The sequence below is a fragment of the Bos grunniens genome, chromosome 3 (genome assembly GCF_055505025.1).
Source record: "Bos grunniens cultivar Pamir isolate PY7600 chromosome 3, Bosgru_T2T1.0, whole genome shotgun sequence".
In the NCBI taxonomy this organism is placed as follows: Eukaryota; Metazoa; Chordata; class Mammalia; order Artiodactyla; family Bovidae; genus Bos; species Bos grunniens.
In genome coordinates this window covers 11,414,292-11,434,759 of record NC_141167.1, presented here as the reverse complement: position 1 = coordinate 11,434,759, position 20,468 = coordinate 11,414,292, and the positions used below count along the sequence as shown (strand labels likewise).

The 20,468-nt window shown below is 42.0% G+C and overlaps 1 protein-coding gene across 2 annotated transcripts in view; it reads right to left on the bottom strand.

The window, feature by feature from the left end:
• LOC147374982 (protein argonaute-4) overlaps positions 1–18,859 on the bottom strand; it is a 38,042-nt gene extending 19,183 nt beyond the window's left edge. Inside the window, exons 1-7 of one of the 2 annotated variants that reach the window (XM_086379050.1) lie at positions 18,425–18,859; positions 12,041–12,206; positions 6,295–6,415; positions 3,407–3,588; positions 3,096–3,232; positions 2,871–3,005; positions 1,850–1,937 (exon numbers count right to left, since the gene is read on the bottom strand). In XM_086379050.1, the coding sequence (XP_086235176.1) occupies positions 1,850–1,937; positions 2,871–3,005; positions 3,096–3,232; positions 3,407–3,588; positions 6,295–6,415; positions 12,041–12,206; positions 18,425–18,443 (848 nt within the window). In that variant the 5' untranslated portion in view covers positions 18,444–18,859. Of the gene's footprint in view, positions 1–1,849; positions 1,938–2,870; positions 3,006–3,095; positions 3,233–3,406; positions 3,589–6,294; positions 6,416–12,040; positions 12,286–18,424 lie in introns of those variants that run through there. The other variant, XM_086379040.1, reaches the window with a different exon arrangement.
• Positions 18,860–20,468: the final 1,609 nt, after the last annotated feature.

Here is a 20,468-nt window from a genome sequence, read left to right as displayed (position 1 = left end):
GCAGTAATTAAATAATGAAAAAAGACAGGATGTAAAAAGAAAAAAAAAAAATGCTATAATCTGTCACTATAACAAATGCTATATTGACTTTTATTTTCCCTAGAGAATATATTCAATGGTATAACACGAAAAATAAATAGAATATCACTTTATAACTCAAGAAATCATGTGATGTGTACATGAATTCATATTGAAGAATGTATTCAAATCAGACTGAATTGATATACTACATTTATCCAGAGGCCACTCTAAAATTTCAGTTATCTAGAGCAAAGTCATGTAGGTGATTTTGATTACACTTGTTTGAAAAAGTCTTCTTAGTAAGTATGTAAAATAATATAAAGTTAATATAGTTAAGTTCATGCTCTTAGAAAAGCCAATATTTATATTTATGCCAGACATGAGTTTAATGATCTTGATTACAAGAATAAAACTTACATATATGGTAATTTTAAAAGCACTTTCATATATATTTTCTCATTAGGCACATTTCACAGTGGATTAGAAGTTAGGTGATTAGAAAAATGAAATTGAGGAAGGATAAATGAATCTGCTGCTGGAGGCATGCCATACACACTGACAGCTGGAAGAAATGACAGTTAGCTACAAAAGGGGGGAGAAAAATCCACATAAAACTCAAAGCAATATATATCTTCCCATGACAGCTTTTATGACATACAGTTCTTAATAGATCCTTTTGGGCCATGCATTGAGAATTACAACACTAGAATAAATGATGTTTATAATGATGACTCTGCATCATTATATGAAAGTTGATCTATGTTCAGCATACTTTAAAGGCAAGGAAAACATTTTATTAGTATTTCTATCAAAAACATTTAAAAGCTCTTTAAAAGCTTTGGTATTTAAAATGAAGATCTGGGTGAGTTTTTTAATTATAATGTGTGTGTGCTTGCTAAGTCATTTCAGTTGTGTCTGACTCTTTGTGACCCTTTGGATTGTAGCCTTCCAGGCTCCTCTATCCATGGAATTCTTCTGGAGTGGGCTGCCATGCCCTCATTCAGGGGATCTTCCTGGCCCAGGGATCGAACCCATGACTCTTGTGTCTCCTGCATTGGCAGGTGGGTTCTTTACCACTAGCGCTAAAATGGGATACCAATTTCTCAAATTATTATAGTAGCTTCCTTCGATACAAAAAATGTAATGGTACAATTTTAGATGTGGTTAACATAGCATCTGGTCCCATCACTTCATAGGAAATAGATGGGGAAACAGTGGAAACAGTGTCAGACTTTATTTTTTGGGCTCCAAAATCACTGCAGATGGTGACTGCAGCCATGAAATTAAAAGACACTTACTCCTTGGGAGGAAAGTTATGACCAACCTATACCATATTCAAAAGAAGAGACATTACTTTGCCAACTAAGGTCCGTCTAGTCAAGGCTATGGTTTTTCCTGTGGTCATGTATGGATGTGAGAATTGGACTGTGAAGAAGGCTGAGCACCAAAGAATTGATGCTTTTGAACTGTGGTGTTGGAGAAGACTCTTGAGAGTCCCTTGGACTGCAAGGAGATCCAACCAGTCCATTCTGAAGGAGATCAGCCCTGGGATTTCTTTGGAAGGAATGATGCTGAAGCTGAAACTCCAGTACTTTGGCCACCTCATGTGAGGAGTTGACTCATTGGAAAAGACTCTGATGCTGGGAGGGATTGGGGGCAGGAGGAGAAGGGGACGACAGAGGATGAGATGGCTGGATGGCATCACTGACTCAATGGACGTGAGTCTGAGTGAAGTCCGGGAGTTGGTGATGGACAGGGAGGCCTAGCATGCTGCGATTCATGGGGTCGAAAAGAGTTGGACACGACTGAGCAACTGAACTGAACATACGTTTGATGACTGGCTGGCCGTCTCGTCACATTACACACTCGATATTTTCGTTTCATCTGTCCACAATGGGTCACCTCAACTTTCAGACCTGAATTTAAAAAAAACATCAAAACATCAGTAGTAATTAAAATCATAGTGACCACAAAAAAAAAAGATTTGAAGGTTTTCTTCAGGAAGGCATGACATTGTACAAGACAAAGTTTGCAAACATATGGGAACAATTTCATCATGCATAGCCAAAAAAGCCTCAGCCAAGCAGAAAAAATTAGAACCCAGATGAGTGAAGACTAGCATCCTACTTAAATGTATTACTTCATTCAATAAATATATATCATGCATCAATAATGATTTAGTGCTTACTTAGTCTTAGACCTAGAGGTAGCCCTAATGAAGCTTATGGCATAATGAGAGAAGATAGCTAACAAGTAAAGAAGCAAAGAAATTCTGAGGATAAACAAACTTGTATTATTGTATTAATCTGAGAAATCTGAGACTCACTCATCCTGATCCTTCTCTAGGCTTCTTCAGGAAGCCAGGAGGAGGGCCACCCTGAACCCCAGAGCATAGAAGGAAGACACAGGGGAATGCAGAGAGATGAGGGATGGGGGAAGGGGAGCAAGAACAGCATGTGAAGTTAGACACCTGGGGAAACACACACATGCCCACACACACACACACAGGCGAGCACCAGGGGTATCCATCTCTGCCCCAATCAGAGAACACTGGGGGAAGATCACAGAAGGAGTGGGCGCCCATGAGACATTTCAGTCCTTCCGTTTTATTAAAATAGAGGTTTTCAAGTAACTAAAAGTAACAGTTACTAAGTGCCTGACATGTGCTAGAAGTTTATACACCCAGTTGCATTTAATTCTCACAGCAACCTTACAAGATTCATATTATTATTTTTACCTTAGAGATGAATACACTAAGCCCAGGGGTGTCTGGGCTTCCATCTGTAAGACAGTGCTCCTTGGACCACACTGAGCTGCCTGACCAAGACCACAATGATGCAAATACCTACCTCTGATTTCTTTGGTAAACTTGACACGCTGGGAGTCTGTTAGAGGTTTGGTTTGTTCATTGATGTTCTGAATGTCTAAAACCTCACACATGAACTCAATGATAGGCTGAGCCCGGTAGAAAGCAGTTGCAGATACTAAAACAGAGAAGGATACTTAGCTTCAGGGAAAGGGAAAAGACCAAAAAACCAGCCCAAAGAATAAATGGTAACGGAGTTCCATCCTACCATCAATATTGAGCATCATATTCCACATGGCAGGTCTCACGGACTGATGAAAGCCAAACCAAACCTCCCTGCCCCCTCCCAGAGGGTGGTAGTAACCTTCAGGAGGTGAGAAAAAGGAGCGACCCACTGGAGTGTACCTGAAGAAACAAGAATTTGCATGTTTCACAATAAAAACTTGAAAGGATCTTTCATTTCACTCTCAACTTTGCAAACTGAAACCAAGTTTGAACTATGACTTATGCAGAAGTCATGGGCACCAATGCAACCTACCAACAAAAGTCTGACATTTGTGGCAAAGAATTCAAACTAACCTCATGGAGGGAAGGTGTCTTGTGATAACATCAAGTGCTTGAACTGAGTCATCTGGGACTTCATTCAAGTGCCCGGCCAAAGCTTCTAAAAGTAACTGAAGGCTCACAACTGATACCCACTGAACAGACACTTTAAAGGTTTGGTCTTTACCCTCACCTGGAAGGGTCACTTCCATATCAACCTAAGGAAAAATACATATACAGACACATTTACAAAGGCTGAGAGACCCCAGGAATAGTCAATATAGTATACCTATAAGGATATCTAACACTTTCTGTAATTGCTAAACATTGGAAACAACCTATGCTCCATCAGTAGGGGGATAATTTAATATTGAATATTATATAATAGTTAAAAATAAAGTAGATGCTACAACATAGATGAACCTTAAAAACATTATGCTAAGTGAAATAGCCAGACATAAAATGACAAATATTGTATGATTCCTCTTATATGAGGTACCTAGAAAAAAATTAATAAAGACTAGAACAGTGGTTACCAGACATAGGCGAGGAGGAAATAGGGAGTTGCTGTTTAATGGGTACAGAGTTTCAGTTTGGGATGATGAAAAGTTCTACAGATGGATAGTGGTCATGGTTGCATAATAATATGAATATATTTAATGCCACTGAATTGTAGTCACTTCAGTCGTGTCTGACTCTGTGCGACCCCATAGACGGCAGCCCATGAGGCTCCCCTGTCCCTGGGATTCTCCAGACAAGAACACTGGAGTGGGTTGCCATTTCCTTCTCCAATGCATGAAAGGGAAAAGTGAAAGTGAAGTCGCTCAGTTGTGTCTGACTCTTAGCAACCCCATGGACTGCGGCCCACCAGGCTCCACCGTCCATGGGATTTTCTAGGCAAGAGTGCTGGAGTGGGGTGCCATTGCCTTCTCCAGAATTGTACACTTAAGAATGGTTAAAATAGTAAATTTTATGTTATATATTATTTAACCGCAATAAAAAAAATTTTTTAAGTAAGGTAGATGGAAATATCTCCCAGATATATTGTTAAGTGAAAGATGAAAAAATAAATCACAGAACAATATGCAAACAAATAATAATATATATAAACATGCAGAAATGGGCTTCCCTGGTGGCTCAGGGAATGCAGGAAAAAACCTGCAATGCAGGAAACAGGTTTGATCCCTGGGCCAGGACTATCCCCTGGAGAAGGAAATGGCAACCTACTCCAGTATTCTTGGCTGGGAGACCCCACGGACAGAGGAGCTTGGCGGGCTACAGCCCATGGGGTCGCAGAAGAGTGAGACACCTCTTAGCGACTAAACAACAACAACAGCAAGCATGTGTAAATAGCTAATGCACATAAAAGTACCTGAAGGGACACACACCGGACTATTATAGTAGTTTCCTCGGAAAATGAAAAGGGATTGAGGATGCGAGCAGGTGGGGAAGCAGGAAACCATAGCATTTCTAGACTGTCTGAACACGTTTATAACGAGTATATAATTATGTATTGCTTTTAAATTTTAAGAGCAAATGTCTTAAAAAGTTATTGTGGTATTATAAATATTTTCATAAGTGAGTGTTACACAATATTTTACAAGTAATAAAAATTCTACTGTTCAGATTCAGGTGGCACTTTCACACTGTGAGAAAGTGGGAACATATGTAAAGATGAAATTAGTTCAGTTCAGTATCTCAGTTGTTATCTGACTCTTTGCAACCCCATGGACTGCAGCACACCAGGCTTCCTTGTCCATCAGCAACTCCCGGAGCTTATTCAAACTCATGTCCATCGAGTCGGTGATGCCATCCAACCATCTCATCCTCTGTCGTCCCCTTCTCCTCCCACCTATCTTTCCCAGCATCAGGGTCTTTTCCAATGAGTCGGTTCTTCGCATCAGGTGGCCAAAGTATTGGAGTTTCAGCTTCAACATCAGTCCTTCCAATGAATATTCAGGACTGATCTCCTTTAGGATGGACTGGTTGGATCTCCTTGCAGTCCAAGGGACTCTCAAGAGTCTTCTCCAACACCACAGTTCAAAAGCATCAATTCTTCAGTGCTCAGCTTTCTTTATAGTCCAACTCTCACATCCATACATGACTACTGGAAAATCCATAGCTTTGACTAGACGGACCTTTGTCGGCAAAGTAATATCTCTGCTTTTTAATATGCTGTCTAGGTTGGTCATAATGTTTCTTCCAAGGAGTAAGCATCTTTTAATTTCATGTCTGCAGTCACCATCTGCAGTGATCTTGGAGCCCCCCAAAACAAAGTCTGGCATTGTTTCCATTGTTTCCCCATCTATTTGCCATTAAGTGATGGGACCAGATGCCAGGATCTTAGTTTTATGCATGTTGAGTTTTAAGCCAACTTTTTCACTCTCCTCTTTCTCTTTCATCAAGAAGCTCTTTAGTTCTTCGTTTTCTGCCGTAAGGGTGGTGTCATCTGCAAATCTGAGGTTATTGATATTTCTCCTGGCAATCTTGATTCCAGCTTGTGCTTCATCCAGCCTGGCATTTTGCATGATATACTCTGCATATAAGTTAAATAAGTAGGGTGACGATATACAACCTTGACGTACTCCTTTCCTGATTTGGAACCAGTCTGTTGTTCTATGTCCAGTTCTAACTGTTGCTTCTTGACCTGCATACAGATTTCTCAGGAGGCAGGTCAGGTGGTCTGGTATTCCCATCTCTTTAAGAATTTCCCACAGTTTGTGGAAATAATCAACCTAAATTCTAACAGTCAATTATTGATTAATTAAAAAACAAGAGAATATGTACAGAATAACAAATCTATCATCACCATGAGAAACAGCTTTAAGAATTGAATTGTCATTAGAAAGGGAAACATCTTTGTCCTATGTAATTACTACTAAATGACCTAGGTCTAATAAACATTTCTTGCTGTTAACACTTACCCTATCCCGTCCAATTGGCAGTGGATGTGCTGTGTACATGTTTCTTTTGCCATCATAGCCAGGCTGCCGATCACCAAATATCTGCATCTTGAAGTGCCGCACCATTGTATCTACTACCTCCCTTAACAGTAATGGAGACAGTGGAGGTTAGCTCTGAGAAATGGTGGTGAACAGGAAACTATCACTATACCTTAATTATCTAAATTCGGGTCAAAACTCCTTGGAGGACCTCCCTGGTGGTCCAGCAGTTAAGACTTCCTGGAGAAGTCTTGAGACTTGGGTTCCTGGAGAACCCAACCCAGAGGGTATGGGTTCGATTCCTGGTTGGGGAGCTAAGATGCCAGCAATACTGTAACAAAGTCAATAAAGAGTTTAAAAATGGCTCAGAACAAAAAAAGAAAAAGATGACCCAGGCCAGTTCTGCCTGGAATATGAGGATCAAAATTCTTTGGAAAAAGCAAGAGTTAAAGTTACAGATTCAAATAATTAAAAAAAAAAAAAAAGCAAGTGAACAAAAGCAGTCATGGGATGACAACACAAAAGGAAGGAATAAAAGGAAAGAAGAAAATTTGCAGCACCTTCTCAAATTCTTGCTTTCGAAAATCCTCTCCTATGATAAATAGAACCTTATAAGAGTAACCTATCTTAGGTATCTAAATTTGGCATGTTCATAACTGAATGATAATACATTTGTTATCAAATATGCATCCTTATTCAAGTACACTGGTTTTGGAAAAAAGAGTAGGCAGACATCTGAGGATCAATAAATCTAAGATGCATCATAGTCAACAGACTAAGGCAACTCCTTTGACTAATGCTGCTGCTGCTAAGTTGCTTCAGTCGTGTCTGACTGTGCGACCCCACAGGCAGCAGTCCACCAGGCTCCCCTCGTCCCTGGGATTCTCCAGGCAAGAACACTGGAGTGGGTTGCCATTTCCTTCTCCAAGGCATGAAAGTGAAAAGTGAAAGTGAAGTCACTCAGTCATGTCCGACTCTTTTCGACCCCATGACTGCAGCCCACTAGGCTTCCCTGTCCTTTGCTATCTCTTGGAACTTGCTCAGACTCATGTCCATTGGGTCAGTGATGCCACCCAACCATCTCATCCTCTGTTGTCCCCTTCTCCTCCTGCCTTCAACCTTTCCAAGCATCAGGGTCTTTTCCAACGAGTTGGTTCTTCGCATTAGGTAGCCAAAAGTAGTGAAGCTTCAGCTTTAGTCCTTCTAATGTCGTATTATATGCCAAATTGCTTCCAAGTAGTATAAAGAAGGGAACATCATAAAATTTCCTCCTCCCATAAAATATCCCCATTCCATTACTAGTGTAGTTTCTTTCTTTTTAGAATGAAAGCCTTTCTCTCAATCAAACATGAACAGTGTTTTGTCATATACACCAGATCACACTGTATGCAGGATCTAAGATTAATGCAGACGTGGGGAAACTAGAATCTACTGTTTAAGATAGATAAAAGTGAATCTGTGAGACTTTGGAATGCTAAAGTCAATGAAAAATCAGGTGCTATGTCTCACCAATATTAGTGAGCCCATGTGTGTGAATTGTATCTTAAAAGTCAAAATAAATCACAACTAGCTAAGGCACTGGGGCTTCCCTAGTGGCTTAGCAGTAAAGAATCCACCTGCCAATGCAAGAGACACAGGTTAGATCACTGGGATGGAGAAGATGCCCTCCAGAAGGAAATGGCAACCCTCTCCAGTATTCTTGCCTGGGACATCCCATGGACAGAGGAGCCTGTTAGGCTACAGTCTGTGCAGTCACTAAGAATCTGACATGACTTAGCAACTAAACAACAACACACAAAAGGCTAAGGCATTAACACTACCACAAACGAAATCTGTGGGAAAGTCATATTTTTTCAAACTAAGTCATGCAATTGCAAAAAACTGATGGAGAAATATAGTTTCATACATTCCCAATTTTAAAAAGTTGACTTAAGAATAGTATATTTTCAGACTGAGAGGGTAATTTCTTATCTTACATTCTTCAAATATAATCATAAAATTTTACAGTAAGAAAACATATTTTCACCTCTATTCTCACTTAATCTTCACAACAACCTGTGAGACAAGCAGTGCAATAATTTTTCTCAAAGAGAAAAAAATAAGAATTCAGAATGGCAAGTAACTTGCCCCTGGTCACACAAGGATTAAATGGCAGAGTTGTATGACCTTGGACAAGTTACTTGCTCTCTCACATCTATTTCTTCATTTGTAGGATTACAATAATCATAAAGCCCACCACAAAAATCATCATATTAAGTGAATAAGTACACATAGACAAGAACAGTGCTTGTCATGCAATAAGCCTGCTCCTTGCAGGACATTTGGTCCAAAACATCCGTGAAACATTTGGTCCACATCAAGAGGGCCTTCATATTCAGCTCTGTCCAAAACAAAAATCTGGCATGGGCTGAATATGTTCACAGAGGTTTTGAATAGGACCAAATTTCAGGGACCTTTTGACGTGGACCAAATATCTTATGGATGTTTTGGACGAGACTATATGGCTGCGGGACTTCCCTGGTGATCCAGTGGCTAAGACTTAGCGTTCCCAATGCAGGGGGCCTGGGTTCAATCCATGGTCAGGGAACTAGATTCCACGTTCACAACTAAGAGTTTGCACAACTAAGAGTGTGCATGCCACAACGAAGATCTCACGTGCCACAGTTAAGACCCGGTGCAGCCAAATAAATAAATAAAAATCAGTATTTTTTAAAAAGGGGGCTTCCCTGGTGGCTCAGTGGGTAATCTGCCTGCAATGTGGGAGACCTGGGCTCAATCCCTGGGCCAGGGAAGATCCCCTGGAAAAGGAGATGGCAACCCTCTCCAGTATTCTTGCCTGGAGAATTACATGGACAGAGGAGCCTGGCGGGCTACAGTCAATGGGGTTGCAAAAGAGTTGGACACAACTGAGCAACTAACACAAACATTTTTTTTAAAGGACTCTCTTAATAAAACAAAAGGACTAAATGGCTGTTAACCAGTGCTCAAGGATATAACTCCAGGAATCTTCATTTCTCTTGAATCATCAAAATTTTCCACTCTACTGAATTATTCTCTTAAGCATATAAATATCTATAATTTCTCTCATCTTAAAAACACTGAAATTTGACCCTTCCTCCTCATCTGAGCAGTACATTTCTCTGCTTCCCACTGCGTCAGTCTCTTGACAAAGTTGTCTCTAACTGCTTCTCTCCATTTTCTCTTCAATCTTCTTTCATGAGGCTTTTTCTCCTTCAAAACTACTCTTATCAAGGTTCCCAGTGAGCCCCACATTGCAAAATTAAATGCTCCTTGAACATTAGATGATCAATTCTTTCAGCTTAAAATAGGTTCTTCCCTTGCCTCCTCACTCTGCCCTGGTTTTCTTTCATCCCAGTGGCCTCTCTCCATGCCACCAGTCTCCTTTGCTGATTCCTCCTCATCTCCCCAGTTTGCAAGCACTGTTACCTCAAGACTCAGTCTTGGAGTCTCACTTTCTTTAACCACACTCACTTCCTACATGATCTCACCCAGTCTCATGGTTTTACCATCAATATGCTGATGACTCTCAAATGTCTGTCTCCAGCCTGTAACCTGGCCCCTGATGATGGCCCCAACCTCATTTATTCAACTTCCTGCTTGAGGTCTCCACTGGGATGTCTAGCAGACATCTCAATCATAGCATTTCAAAAACTACAGCTCCCCTGACCTGCCACCCCTGTTGCCTCTCCCATAGTTTTCTCCATTTCGATACATGGCAACTCCATCTTTCCCTCTGCTCAGGACAAAACCCCTGGAATTAGCCATGATTCATTTCTTTCATACCTCACCTTTAATCCATCAACAGATGTTGCTGACACCACCTTTAAAATATTTGTAGACTCTGACCACTTCTTATCACCATCTCTTTTACAACCCAGGTTAAAGTCACCATCCCTTTTCACTCGAATCATTACAAGAGCTTCCTAATTGATTTCTTGGCTTTTCAGCCTTAACTGCCAGGCTCCATCTGGAACACAGCAGCCAGAACGATCCACCATTCAAAATCTAAGTTAGTCATATCAAATGTCTACTCAAAACCCATCTAATCAGAGTAAGCGCTAAAGGCCTAGGACGACCTACAAGACTCTGCTTGATAAGGCCCTTAGGAGTTTCTCTATCACTCTCCCCCTCACTTACTCCAGCAATACAGGCTTTATCTGCTATTCCTTGAATACACCACGCAAGCTGCTACCTCTGCCTGGGGTTCTGTTCAAGGAGCTATCCCTCACCTCCTCTAGGTTTCTCCTCAAATGTCACTTTTCAGTGAGACTTTCCCTAACTACACTATTATAACATACACACACACACACACACACACACACACATTGTGTGTATATTACATGTACATATAATATGCACATACATATATACACACATGCATGCATGCACACATCTTACATAATATATATGCAACACATATACATGCTTACTCGCTCAGTCATGTCCAACTCTTTGCAACCCCATGGACTGTAGCCCGCCAGGCTACTCTGTCCATGGGGATTCTCCAGGCAAGAATACTGGAGTGGGTTGCCATGCCCACCTCCAGGGGATCTTCCTGACCCAGGGATTGAACCCAGGTCTCCCGCATTGCAGGTAGCCTCTTTACTGTCTTAAGAGATACATATTTACAATATACATATATACCATATGTATGTATCTATACACACACACACACATAAAATCAATGGCCCATCCTCAACCTGTACCTTCCATCCTTGTTTTATTTTTCTTCATAGAAGTTATCATCAGCTAGCAATAATATGTTTTATTTGTTTACTCATTTATTTTTGGACTTTTCCCCCGTTATAGCATAAGTTCTTCGAGGGTAGGAACTGTTGCCTGTTTTTTCATGTTATATTCCCAGGACACAGAACAATGCCTGACATACAATGAGCACTATATGTTGAATGAATCAATATTAGCCATTACTATCACTTCTATTACTGTTGGTTTCAGTTATACAACAGTCAAACAATTAAAGGCTTACATGAGACTGAACTATACCAGAAAGCCAAAAAATTGATCTACAATGAGAAAAAAATCAAGCCACAAAAAAATATTTCACTTGACAGTAAAAGTATTCTTGAAAAGGCAAGAACTATAATATTAATGACTGTCTGAGTATCAGTGAAGAAACAGAGACAAGGAAAGTGAGTGATCTCAGCACACTAGAATAAGATCTGTTATAGGGCTATATCTTCACCCTTGGTAAATTCCTGTTATACAGACCACAATACTTAAATCATCCTATCTAGACCCCTCTTGGATAATGCTAGAATTAAACAGAGCTTCTCTCTGAGTTTAATTTCTTCAATACCCCAAGATGATTCTTCTGTCTTTACACTTACATTTTTCTCATGTCCAATGCCAACACTTAATAATAAAATTTGAATTTCCAGATAGTTCTATTTTCCATGGATATCAATGGTTTCATCTACTTCTTATAAATTTCTGCTACCTTTGGACAGTGAAAGAGGGACAATTCTTCATTCATTATTTACTGACTGAAGGATGATATGTCCAGTACTCTGCTAGCATCTATGAAGGAGAACCAAGTATGAGATAGCATATCTGCTATCAAGAAACTCACTGTCTTAGAGAAAAACAAAGCTTACATGTTAAAAGAGTTTAGAGAACAAGATGATTCATAATAAATAAACTATGTGTATTTAAATACATATAGAAGTCTATTCTTTTTAATCCTTACCTGTTGACTCTACGAGGCCGTTTTTCTGGTTTAATATCCACATCATAGTGATACACATCTATTTTGGGAATCTGAACCTGGAAATGGTTGGCTAACAGTCGAATGGGTTTTCCGACAGTTCCAAGGCCAGGACGACGAGGTGGCTGAAACAGGCTGGCTGGAGGTCCTGAAGAGATTGAAAGATTATTTGATGTACTATTGTTTGTGAAGGATAATATTCCCTTCATCATGATGATGATGATAGCTACAGTTGGGAATCCCCTGGCAGTCCAGCAGTTAGGACTCTGCACTGACAATGCCCAGGACCCAGGTTCAGTCCCTGGTCAGGGAACTAAGTTCCCACAAGCTGTGCAGCCCAGCCAAAACAAAACAAAAACAGCTACAATTACTGTGATCTTATACTTCACTGAACATACTCCGATATAAAAAGTTATGTCAAAAGCTTTTTGGCCTAAGATTCTCTAGATTTCTAAATATTTTTTCCACGCTGCTATTATTTTGAATAAGGGGGATGTCAATAGTAGATACAATATGATGAACTCTCAGATGCACTCTACTGTCTAAAACCTTTTATCAGTATCAGTAGATCTACAGCTAGGCTTACAAAATTGTATGCATTTTAAAATAAAATCATCTCTAAACTCTGGAGGCCATCATCAGTTCATGCTGGAGATGATCCATTAATCCTCCACAAATTAGCTTGATTGTTATAGTTTTGTACAGACTGTCAGAGATTAAACAGCAGCTATCTTTATCAATTTAATTGCTAATTTGGATAGTGAAACAATACCAGTGAGGCTACTTTCTTCCTTATAACCTGATATTTAAAAAATCTGGACAATCTGGTATTTCCTGACCATAAGATTTAGTTTATTTCTTCAACAAACATTTATTCATTTATTCCATGTCTAAGCTGTACTGTAGATTCAAAAAAAGATAGAACCTCTGCCTTCAAGGAACTGACAGTCTAGACCAGCAGTTCTCAACTTGGGGGAGCTTTTGTCCCCCAGTAAACATTTGCCAAATATATGGAGACCTTCTTGGTTGTCACGAATTGGGGGATGATACTGGCAATGCACACGACAGCCCCCCAAAATATAGAAGTATTCAGTCCAAAGTATCGAATAGTACTGAGGCTGAGAAACCCTGGTCTAGATAGAGCAGTCATTCCAAATTATTCTATTGGTGGTTTACAAGATATTCTATAAAAAAAAGAAAGGTTTCCATCAGCTAAAAAAACCCTACATATTCTCTTCCCTTCTTAAAACTCCAATATATATATTATCACATTAAATTCTCTAACAAGTCATGTAATAAATAAGCTTGTTTAATTTATCATTTACCTGACTTATTTTTCCCCAGAACACACACACATGCACACACACACAACTCTTTCTCTGTTTTTAAAATCAAACATCTATTAATAGTCAGTAAATTAGGGTTTAAGGAAACAGTCTGGGAAATATCTGTCTACAGAAAACCTTATTCCTTTCTGATGAGATTGTCAAATAGACACTGGTCCAAAAAATAAACACTTTTTCTGCTATGAATAAGTGTTGAGCAAAGTGAGCTGAACTTACAAAGGAAAGTTACAACAGGTTCTCTTGTTGCAATGGTATTTTACCAGGAACAAAGACAATTCACCAAGGAGAGAACACTTTGAAGTAAGAAGCTGTTCTGGTCCAATATCACTTAGGAAAATCAAAGCAAACACTTCAATGAAATTTGTGTTGACGGATCACCACACACTAATTCCTAAAATACTGAAAATCTTTTCATGTATTAAATTCACTGTTCATTCTTTCTGTGAATTATACTCGTCCTTCAAAACTCTGGTCAAGTGCAACCTCCTTGGAAAGCTTTTCCAGACTCTCCTAGGCTAGAGGATGCATCTTCTGTGTCCCCAAGATCCTTTGTATAGGGAACACGTGGGACAAGGATCTAGAAACAACTTGTTAAATTACTGTTTCCTTCACTAGACTGTAACCTTTAGAAAAAATGGACTTCCAATTCAAAGTTATCTTAAAACCTAATTCAATGATGAGCACATTGTAGGAATTCAATGAATGCTGAACTGAACAGTACTAATAATCTCTGTAGCAGTTTCAGATAGAAACGAAACATAAATCTAGTCATGTCTAAAATTAAAGGATTATTTTTCATTAAAACAAAAGCACATAATTTATACTAAAAACTATTTCTTGGAGTTGAGTTCCATTTCTAGTGAACAAGGGGATCTACTCTGGGTGTGATAAAGCATTTATAAACAATGTAAGAAGTAGATAATAAATAACATCAGAGGTGGACAGGTATACTGAATTCACCCAACTAAATCATATAGGTAAGTCAGCCTTGCATATTCCAAGATACATTTAAGCAGTCACTGTATCACAAATCCAGCTTTATGATAGAAATTTACAAACAAAAATCTGGATCAAATGACTTGCCCAAGGACATATGACTTGGATTTTAAATCACAACTAGAATCTAGGTCTCCTAACTCCCAGTTCAGGGCTTTTTCTTCTTCAGTATATTTCACAATCCTATGGCATTTATACCTCTCAGAAGTACTTGATGCTCTTTAAAGAGACAGAGCAAATGAAGGCAGAGTAAATGAGGGAAAGGGATTAAGAAGTGGAGAAAAGCAAATAGTGTGTTTCTTTTCCATGGCAAGAGAGAAAAGTTAGAAAGTGAGTGATCATTCCTTTTAATAAGTTTAGAAGATTTATTTAGAAAAATATATTCTAAACTTTTCCATCCCCAAAGCTGGTTTCTTTGAATTTATCAAGCAACTTCTGAAGAAATCAAGTCTGGAACCAAACTGCCTGGGTTTCAACCTTGGTTTTACCACTCCCTAACTGCATGACCTAGGGCCAGTTTCTTAGCCAATCAGTTTCCTTATCTATAAAATGGAAGAGTTATGATAATAATAGCACCTATCTCATAAGGCTATTGTGAGGATCTCATGAGGTGATGTACATAAAAGGCTTGATGTGCCATGCTGCACCAGAGAAGGCAATGACACCCCACTCCAGTACTCTTGCCTGGAAAATCCCATGGATGGAGGAGCCTGGTAGGCTGCAGTCCATGGGGTTGCTGAGGGTCGGCCACAACTGAGTGACTTCACGTTCACTTTTCACTTTCACGCATTGGAGAAGGGAATGGCAACCCACTCCAGTGTTCTTGCCTGGAGAATCCCAGGGACGGGGGAGCCTGGTGGGCTGCCATCTATGGAGTCGCACAGAGTCAGACACGACTGAAGTGACTTAGCAGCAGCAGCAGCCATGCTGCATGGACTGTAGCCTGCCAGGTTCCTCTGTCCATGGGATTCTCCAGGCAAGAATACTGGAGTGGGTTGTCACGCCCTCCTCCAGGGGATCTTCAACCCAGGGATGGAACCCACGTCTCTTTAGGCTCCTGCGTTGGCAGACGGGTTCTTTACCCCGAGCGCCACACGGGAAGCCCAAAAGGCTTAACACAGTGCCTCATAATGGTAAGCACTCGATATGTGTTAGCTATTATGACTGCATTTGTATATAAATGTTACAGTTATTCCTCAAAGGTCCTCATGTTGGGAGCATCTCAAGAACTTAGTGACAAAATCTGAGAATTACATCTTCCAAAAAGGTAACTCAACACAGACTGGATGAAGTCAGCTTAACAGAAGAGGAGGGCATTAGACTAGAAGCCAGGTGATCCAGACTCATCCTTATCATTTAGCCTTGAGCCCCAGATATAGTCACTTACGCTCTCTGAACCTCATCTGTAAAATGGGGATAATACCTTCCTTACCTACCTCACAGAGGATCAAATGAACTAACAGCTAAGAAAGCACTTTCCAAACTGTAAAGCACTGTAAAAAATAAATGTTAGCACACTGGTAAAGAATCCACCTGTCAATGCAGGAGACATAAGAAATGTGGGTTCAATTCCACATTGGGTTCAATCCCTGGGTGGGGAAGATCCCCTGGAGTAGGAAATGGCAAACCATTTCAGTATCTTTGTCGAGAGAATTCTATGGACAATCCATGGTGTTGCAGAGTCGGACACAACTGAGCACGCATGCACTATTAATATGACAATGTTAGTTACTCATCATGTCCAACTCTTTTGTGACCCCATGGACTGTAGCCCGCCAGGCTCCTCTGTCCATGGGATTCTCCAGGAAAGAATCCTGGAGTGGGTTGCCATTTCATCCTCCAGGGGACCTTCCCAACCCAGGGATCGAACATGGGTCTCCTGCATTGCAGGCAGTTTCTTTACCACTGAGGCAGTAGGGAAGCCCTACTATTAATATAAACAAAATAAATGGTAATCTAATCTAAAACTTCCTAGTTGTTGTTAGAAATTGAAACTGGGTGAGAGAGAGCAGAGCAAGACTAAACATGCTTCAGTGATTATTCAAGTGAGGAGGGAACAGTGCAACAGATCTATGTGCTTCAACAAAGAAGCAAGAAAGCTTCTCCAGGTTCTTGGCCTGGATGAAATATCCCACAAGACTACAACTCCCTTTGCTCTGATTCTATGCTCAACAAGCAGCTTCTTGTTATTAATTGGATTTCCAAGGTACTGTGACACCAAAAATGGAGTTTGCTAGACAGTAGGCAAGAAAATATTCCAACCAACAGAAAAGATCTGTGTTGGCTCCTTCATTAGTGTCTTGTAAATGTGGTTAGTGAGAATTAATTTTCCATAATCCTGGGTGAACTGATAAGCCCTCAAACCCGCAAAAGCTAAAAACAAAAAGAAAGTCCCTGGGATGTTCCTAACACCACCAGATTGATCTTTTCCGTGAAATTTAGTTTGTATACAGTTACAAAGCCTCTTTCAATATCAGCTCATAAAGCCAACAGTTGATTCAATTATGACCTACTAACAGGGGAGGGAGGGAAGAAACATTTGTTGAGTATTTTCAATGCATTACTATCTACAAGACTTCTCACATACATTACCTTATTTCATTCTCACAGCAATCTTGCAGGACATAATTATTACTACCCTCATTTTATAGATGAGGAAATGAAAGTTCAAAGGAATTAAATAATTTGCCCAAGGTTATACAACTATTAAATTGCTAGATTGGATTTGAACAGAAGTCTGTTACATTCCTAAAGACCAGATCCTGCTTTTAGCTGGGAATGTAGCTGAAATAACCCAGTGTAATACTCACATTGAGGTTTATCAAATAATATTAATGTGACAAAACCAATTTATTTTTCAGAGGCATATGAAATTTGACTATGAAGTCCTTTAAAAAATACTCTAAGCAGCAAATAAAGGTGGAGTTGGATCATTCAGCCATGTAAACAAGTTTTAGGTAAACACACCTTCAAAGTTTTCAAACTCATATGGTAGACTGAGTTTTCTATGCACTAAAAAAACGAAATGCTCTACAACTAAGTCAACTATGTAGATAAGGCATAATATTAAAGTTAATTCTAACACAGACCCCCTAAACCCTGACCTACATTAGAAACTTGGGATTCCAAGTGGGAGCTCCAGACTTCAACCTGCAGGGCATTTGTTACAACCTGGAATAGTTCTTCTACTTTGGGCAAAGTTGGGGAGATAACCAGAAGCCATTCATAACAACGAGGAATTACAGTTTCAAAAGCACTTTCTCCTTCATTTGATCCTCACAACTACTTCTAACCCAATTAGAAGATACTCAGGGCATTAAAGCTTGAGCTGGAGTCGCCGGTGGGTAACTCGCCTGTCACGGAGGCGCTAGGACAGACCACTGCGGGTCTGCTGCGCAGAATGACAGGTAGACACAGGCATAGATACATATTCCTCGAGACTTCAGGGCCTTTGAGAAAGGGTGGGCACTTTGCCCCTTGCCTTCAGGGCAAAGGAGAAGTGTTTAGGGGAAGTTCTTCTTCCTTATCTGACGGCTCTGGACTGTCTGCCAAGGCAAAGAAAAATAGGGGTGCGGCCCCAAGCCAAAATATCCCTGGTGGTGGAGTCCTTCCCGGTCCGGTCCGGGCCAGGCCCCCGCTGCGTACCTGGCACAGTCGTTCCTTCTGTGACCCAGACTGGCCTCGCCTCCACCCTGGAGCACAAACCACCTCCCTGAGGCTGGGTCAGCTCTCCCTTCTACCTAGGGGCGTGGGTCACCTTCCTGGGCCTCCCCCTCCTTAGACCTAGAGAACTGGCTCATCTCTCCAGGCTGGGGCGCGGAACCCGTCCCCCCGCCGCCCGCCTCCCGAGGCCGGGGTCAGCTCCCTCCGCCTTGTGCAGTGAGGCACGGCCCCGTTCCCCCAGGCCTGACGGCCCAATCCAGGTACGCACGAACCGATCCGGGCCACCCGGAGCGGCCAGCCGTCCCGCCCGCCCAGGCTTCCCGAGGTCCGGTCCGGGTCCCGGCTCGAGCGCGCTCCTCACCCGGTCCCAGCGCTTCCATGGCGGCGGCGGGGGCCGCCTCGCCCCGGTCCCCGGCGCCTCCCGCTCCGGGCCCCGCCGCCGCCGTCGCCGCCGCGTAACGCTTGATCTCCGGAATATTGGCGCTCGGGGTGCGCCGCGGAGACGCGGGCACTGGGCAAGGGGCGGCGGCGGCGCCCGGCCCGGGGACAGGGACCCGGCTCCAGCGGCTCTTCCGGCCTCAGCGACAACAAAAACAATCCCCGCCGCAGCCGCGGCTGCCAGCGGGAGCGGGAGCGGGAGCCAGCGCGCGCGCCCGCCGGGCGGGGAGGGGGCACGGGGCGCGGGGCGCGCGCGGCCCGGGGTCCCGGCTCACGGAGGGGGCGTGCGCGGCCCGGGACGCCAGGTCCACCCAGCCCGGCGTGGGGCAGAGGCGGGGTGGGGAGGGCGCGGGCGCGCGCCCGAGGAGGGCAGAGCCCCGAGGACTTGTCGGAGGCGCGCGCGCCCGCCCGCACAGCCTTGTGGCCCCGGGAGGCCTTCTCCCGCGGGGCTCCGGGGGGGGCTTACGCTCTATCCACCCAGAGTCTCCCAACACCCGGTGGCCGGAGAAAGGTCGCCATTCCAGACTCCGCTGATCAGGACACAGCTCTGCACTTTCGTCGGTGGAAAGTGTCTTGAGATTCACATCGGACACCTCTCCTCCTTCCTCCCACCTCGGACCACTTCTTTCTCTTCTGTCTCCTCTTTCTCCACTGTCCTGGGACTGAGAACACCGAGGTCACACGGACGCAGCAATTTCCTTCTATTTCTTCATCCAAGAGTGTACTCCTAGGTGCCCTTCCCGACTCTCGTAGCCGAAAGTACCACCGGAATGGACTATGATAATGATGCATTCTCTCGTTGACTATGCCCTCTGCTCAGCAAGTCACCAGTCACTTCAGAGAGAAAAGTTTTGCTTTCTTGGATGACTTCACGATGGCAGCCAAGAGTCAAAGGAGCAATTCCCAGCTCCATGGTCAGCCCAGTAGACCCAGCATCTGGGACTTTCAGTTGGGACTTTGAGTTGGAGAACATAGGACAAAAGCAGTTTGTAGTCTTCAGAATAAGGCAGCGCTCCAGCTACCAGTTAAAAAGGTACAATGTGTATCTCTTGTATTCCTTTGCTAGAGCTGACATTACAAAGTATCAAGGACTGAGTGTTTTAAACAACCAAAAGTAATTGTATTGCAGTTATAGAGGATAAACATCCAACATCCATTGGTTTCTTCTGAGAGCTCTCTCTTTGGCATATAGATGATGTCTTCTTCTCCCTGTGTTTTCTCATGGTTTTTCCTCTATATACAGTCTATGTCCTCTTCTCGTAAGGACGTCAGTCACTCTGGATTAAGGCACACCTTACAGATTTCATTTTACTTTAATTACCTCTCTCTCTAAAGACTCTCTCTCCAAATACAGTGAATTCTGAAGTAATGGGACTTAGGAGTTTAATGATGTGTGAATTCTTTGGGGGCACAATCCATCCCATAACATGTGTAGTGATATAGTCATTTGAGCATCTACAATGTGCAGCCATAGAGCCAAGAAATTTTTGTATGATAAAAATGATCTAAACAAATATTCAGGGCACACCATGGCCAGGCACTGTGTTATGGGCTTCACATGTCATTTAGTCTTCTCAACCACCTGTAAGTAAGGTAGGTATTATTAAGGAAAGTATTTGTACAGATGAGGAAACTGCACCTCAGGGAAGCTAAGAAAGTCAGGCTCTGCAATACATGATACAGCTGAGAAGCATGGAAAAATTGGAGTTCTAAATCCTGAGGTCTAGTGCTGACTGATTCCATCCCTGGTTGACTATAGAACTGAGACTTTTAATCAAGTCACTAGACCCTAGTCTGTTGATACCATACTCCAAGTTCTTTCCATAGCACCATGGTGCTTCTCTGTTAAGCCAGATATTAACTGAAAACTATGATAGGGGTCAGAAAGTTTGCAGGGGAATAAGTACTCACTAAATGAACAGAGTAGTAGACAGTTAAGAGGATAAGGAAAACCGACTAAAGGTCAA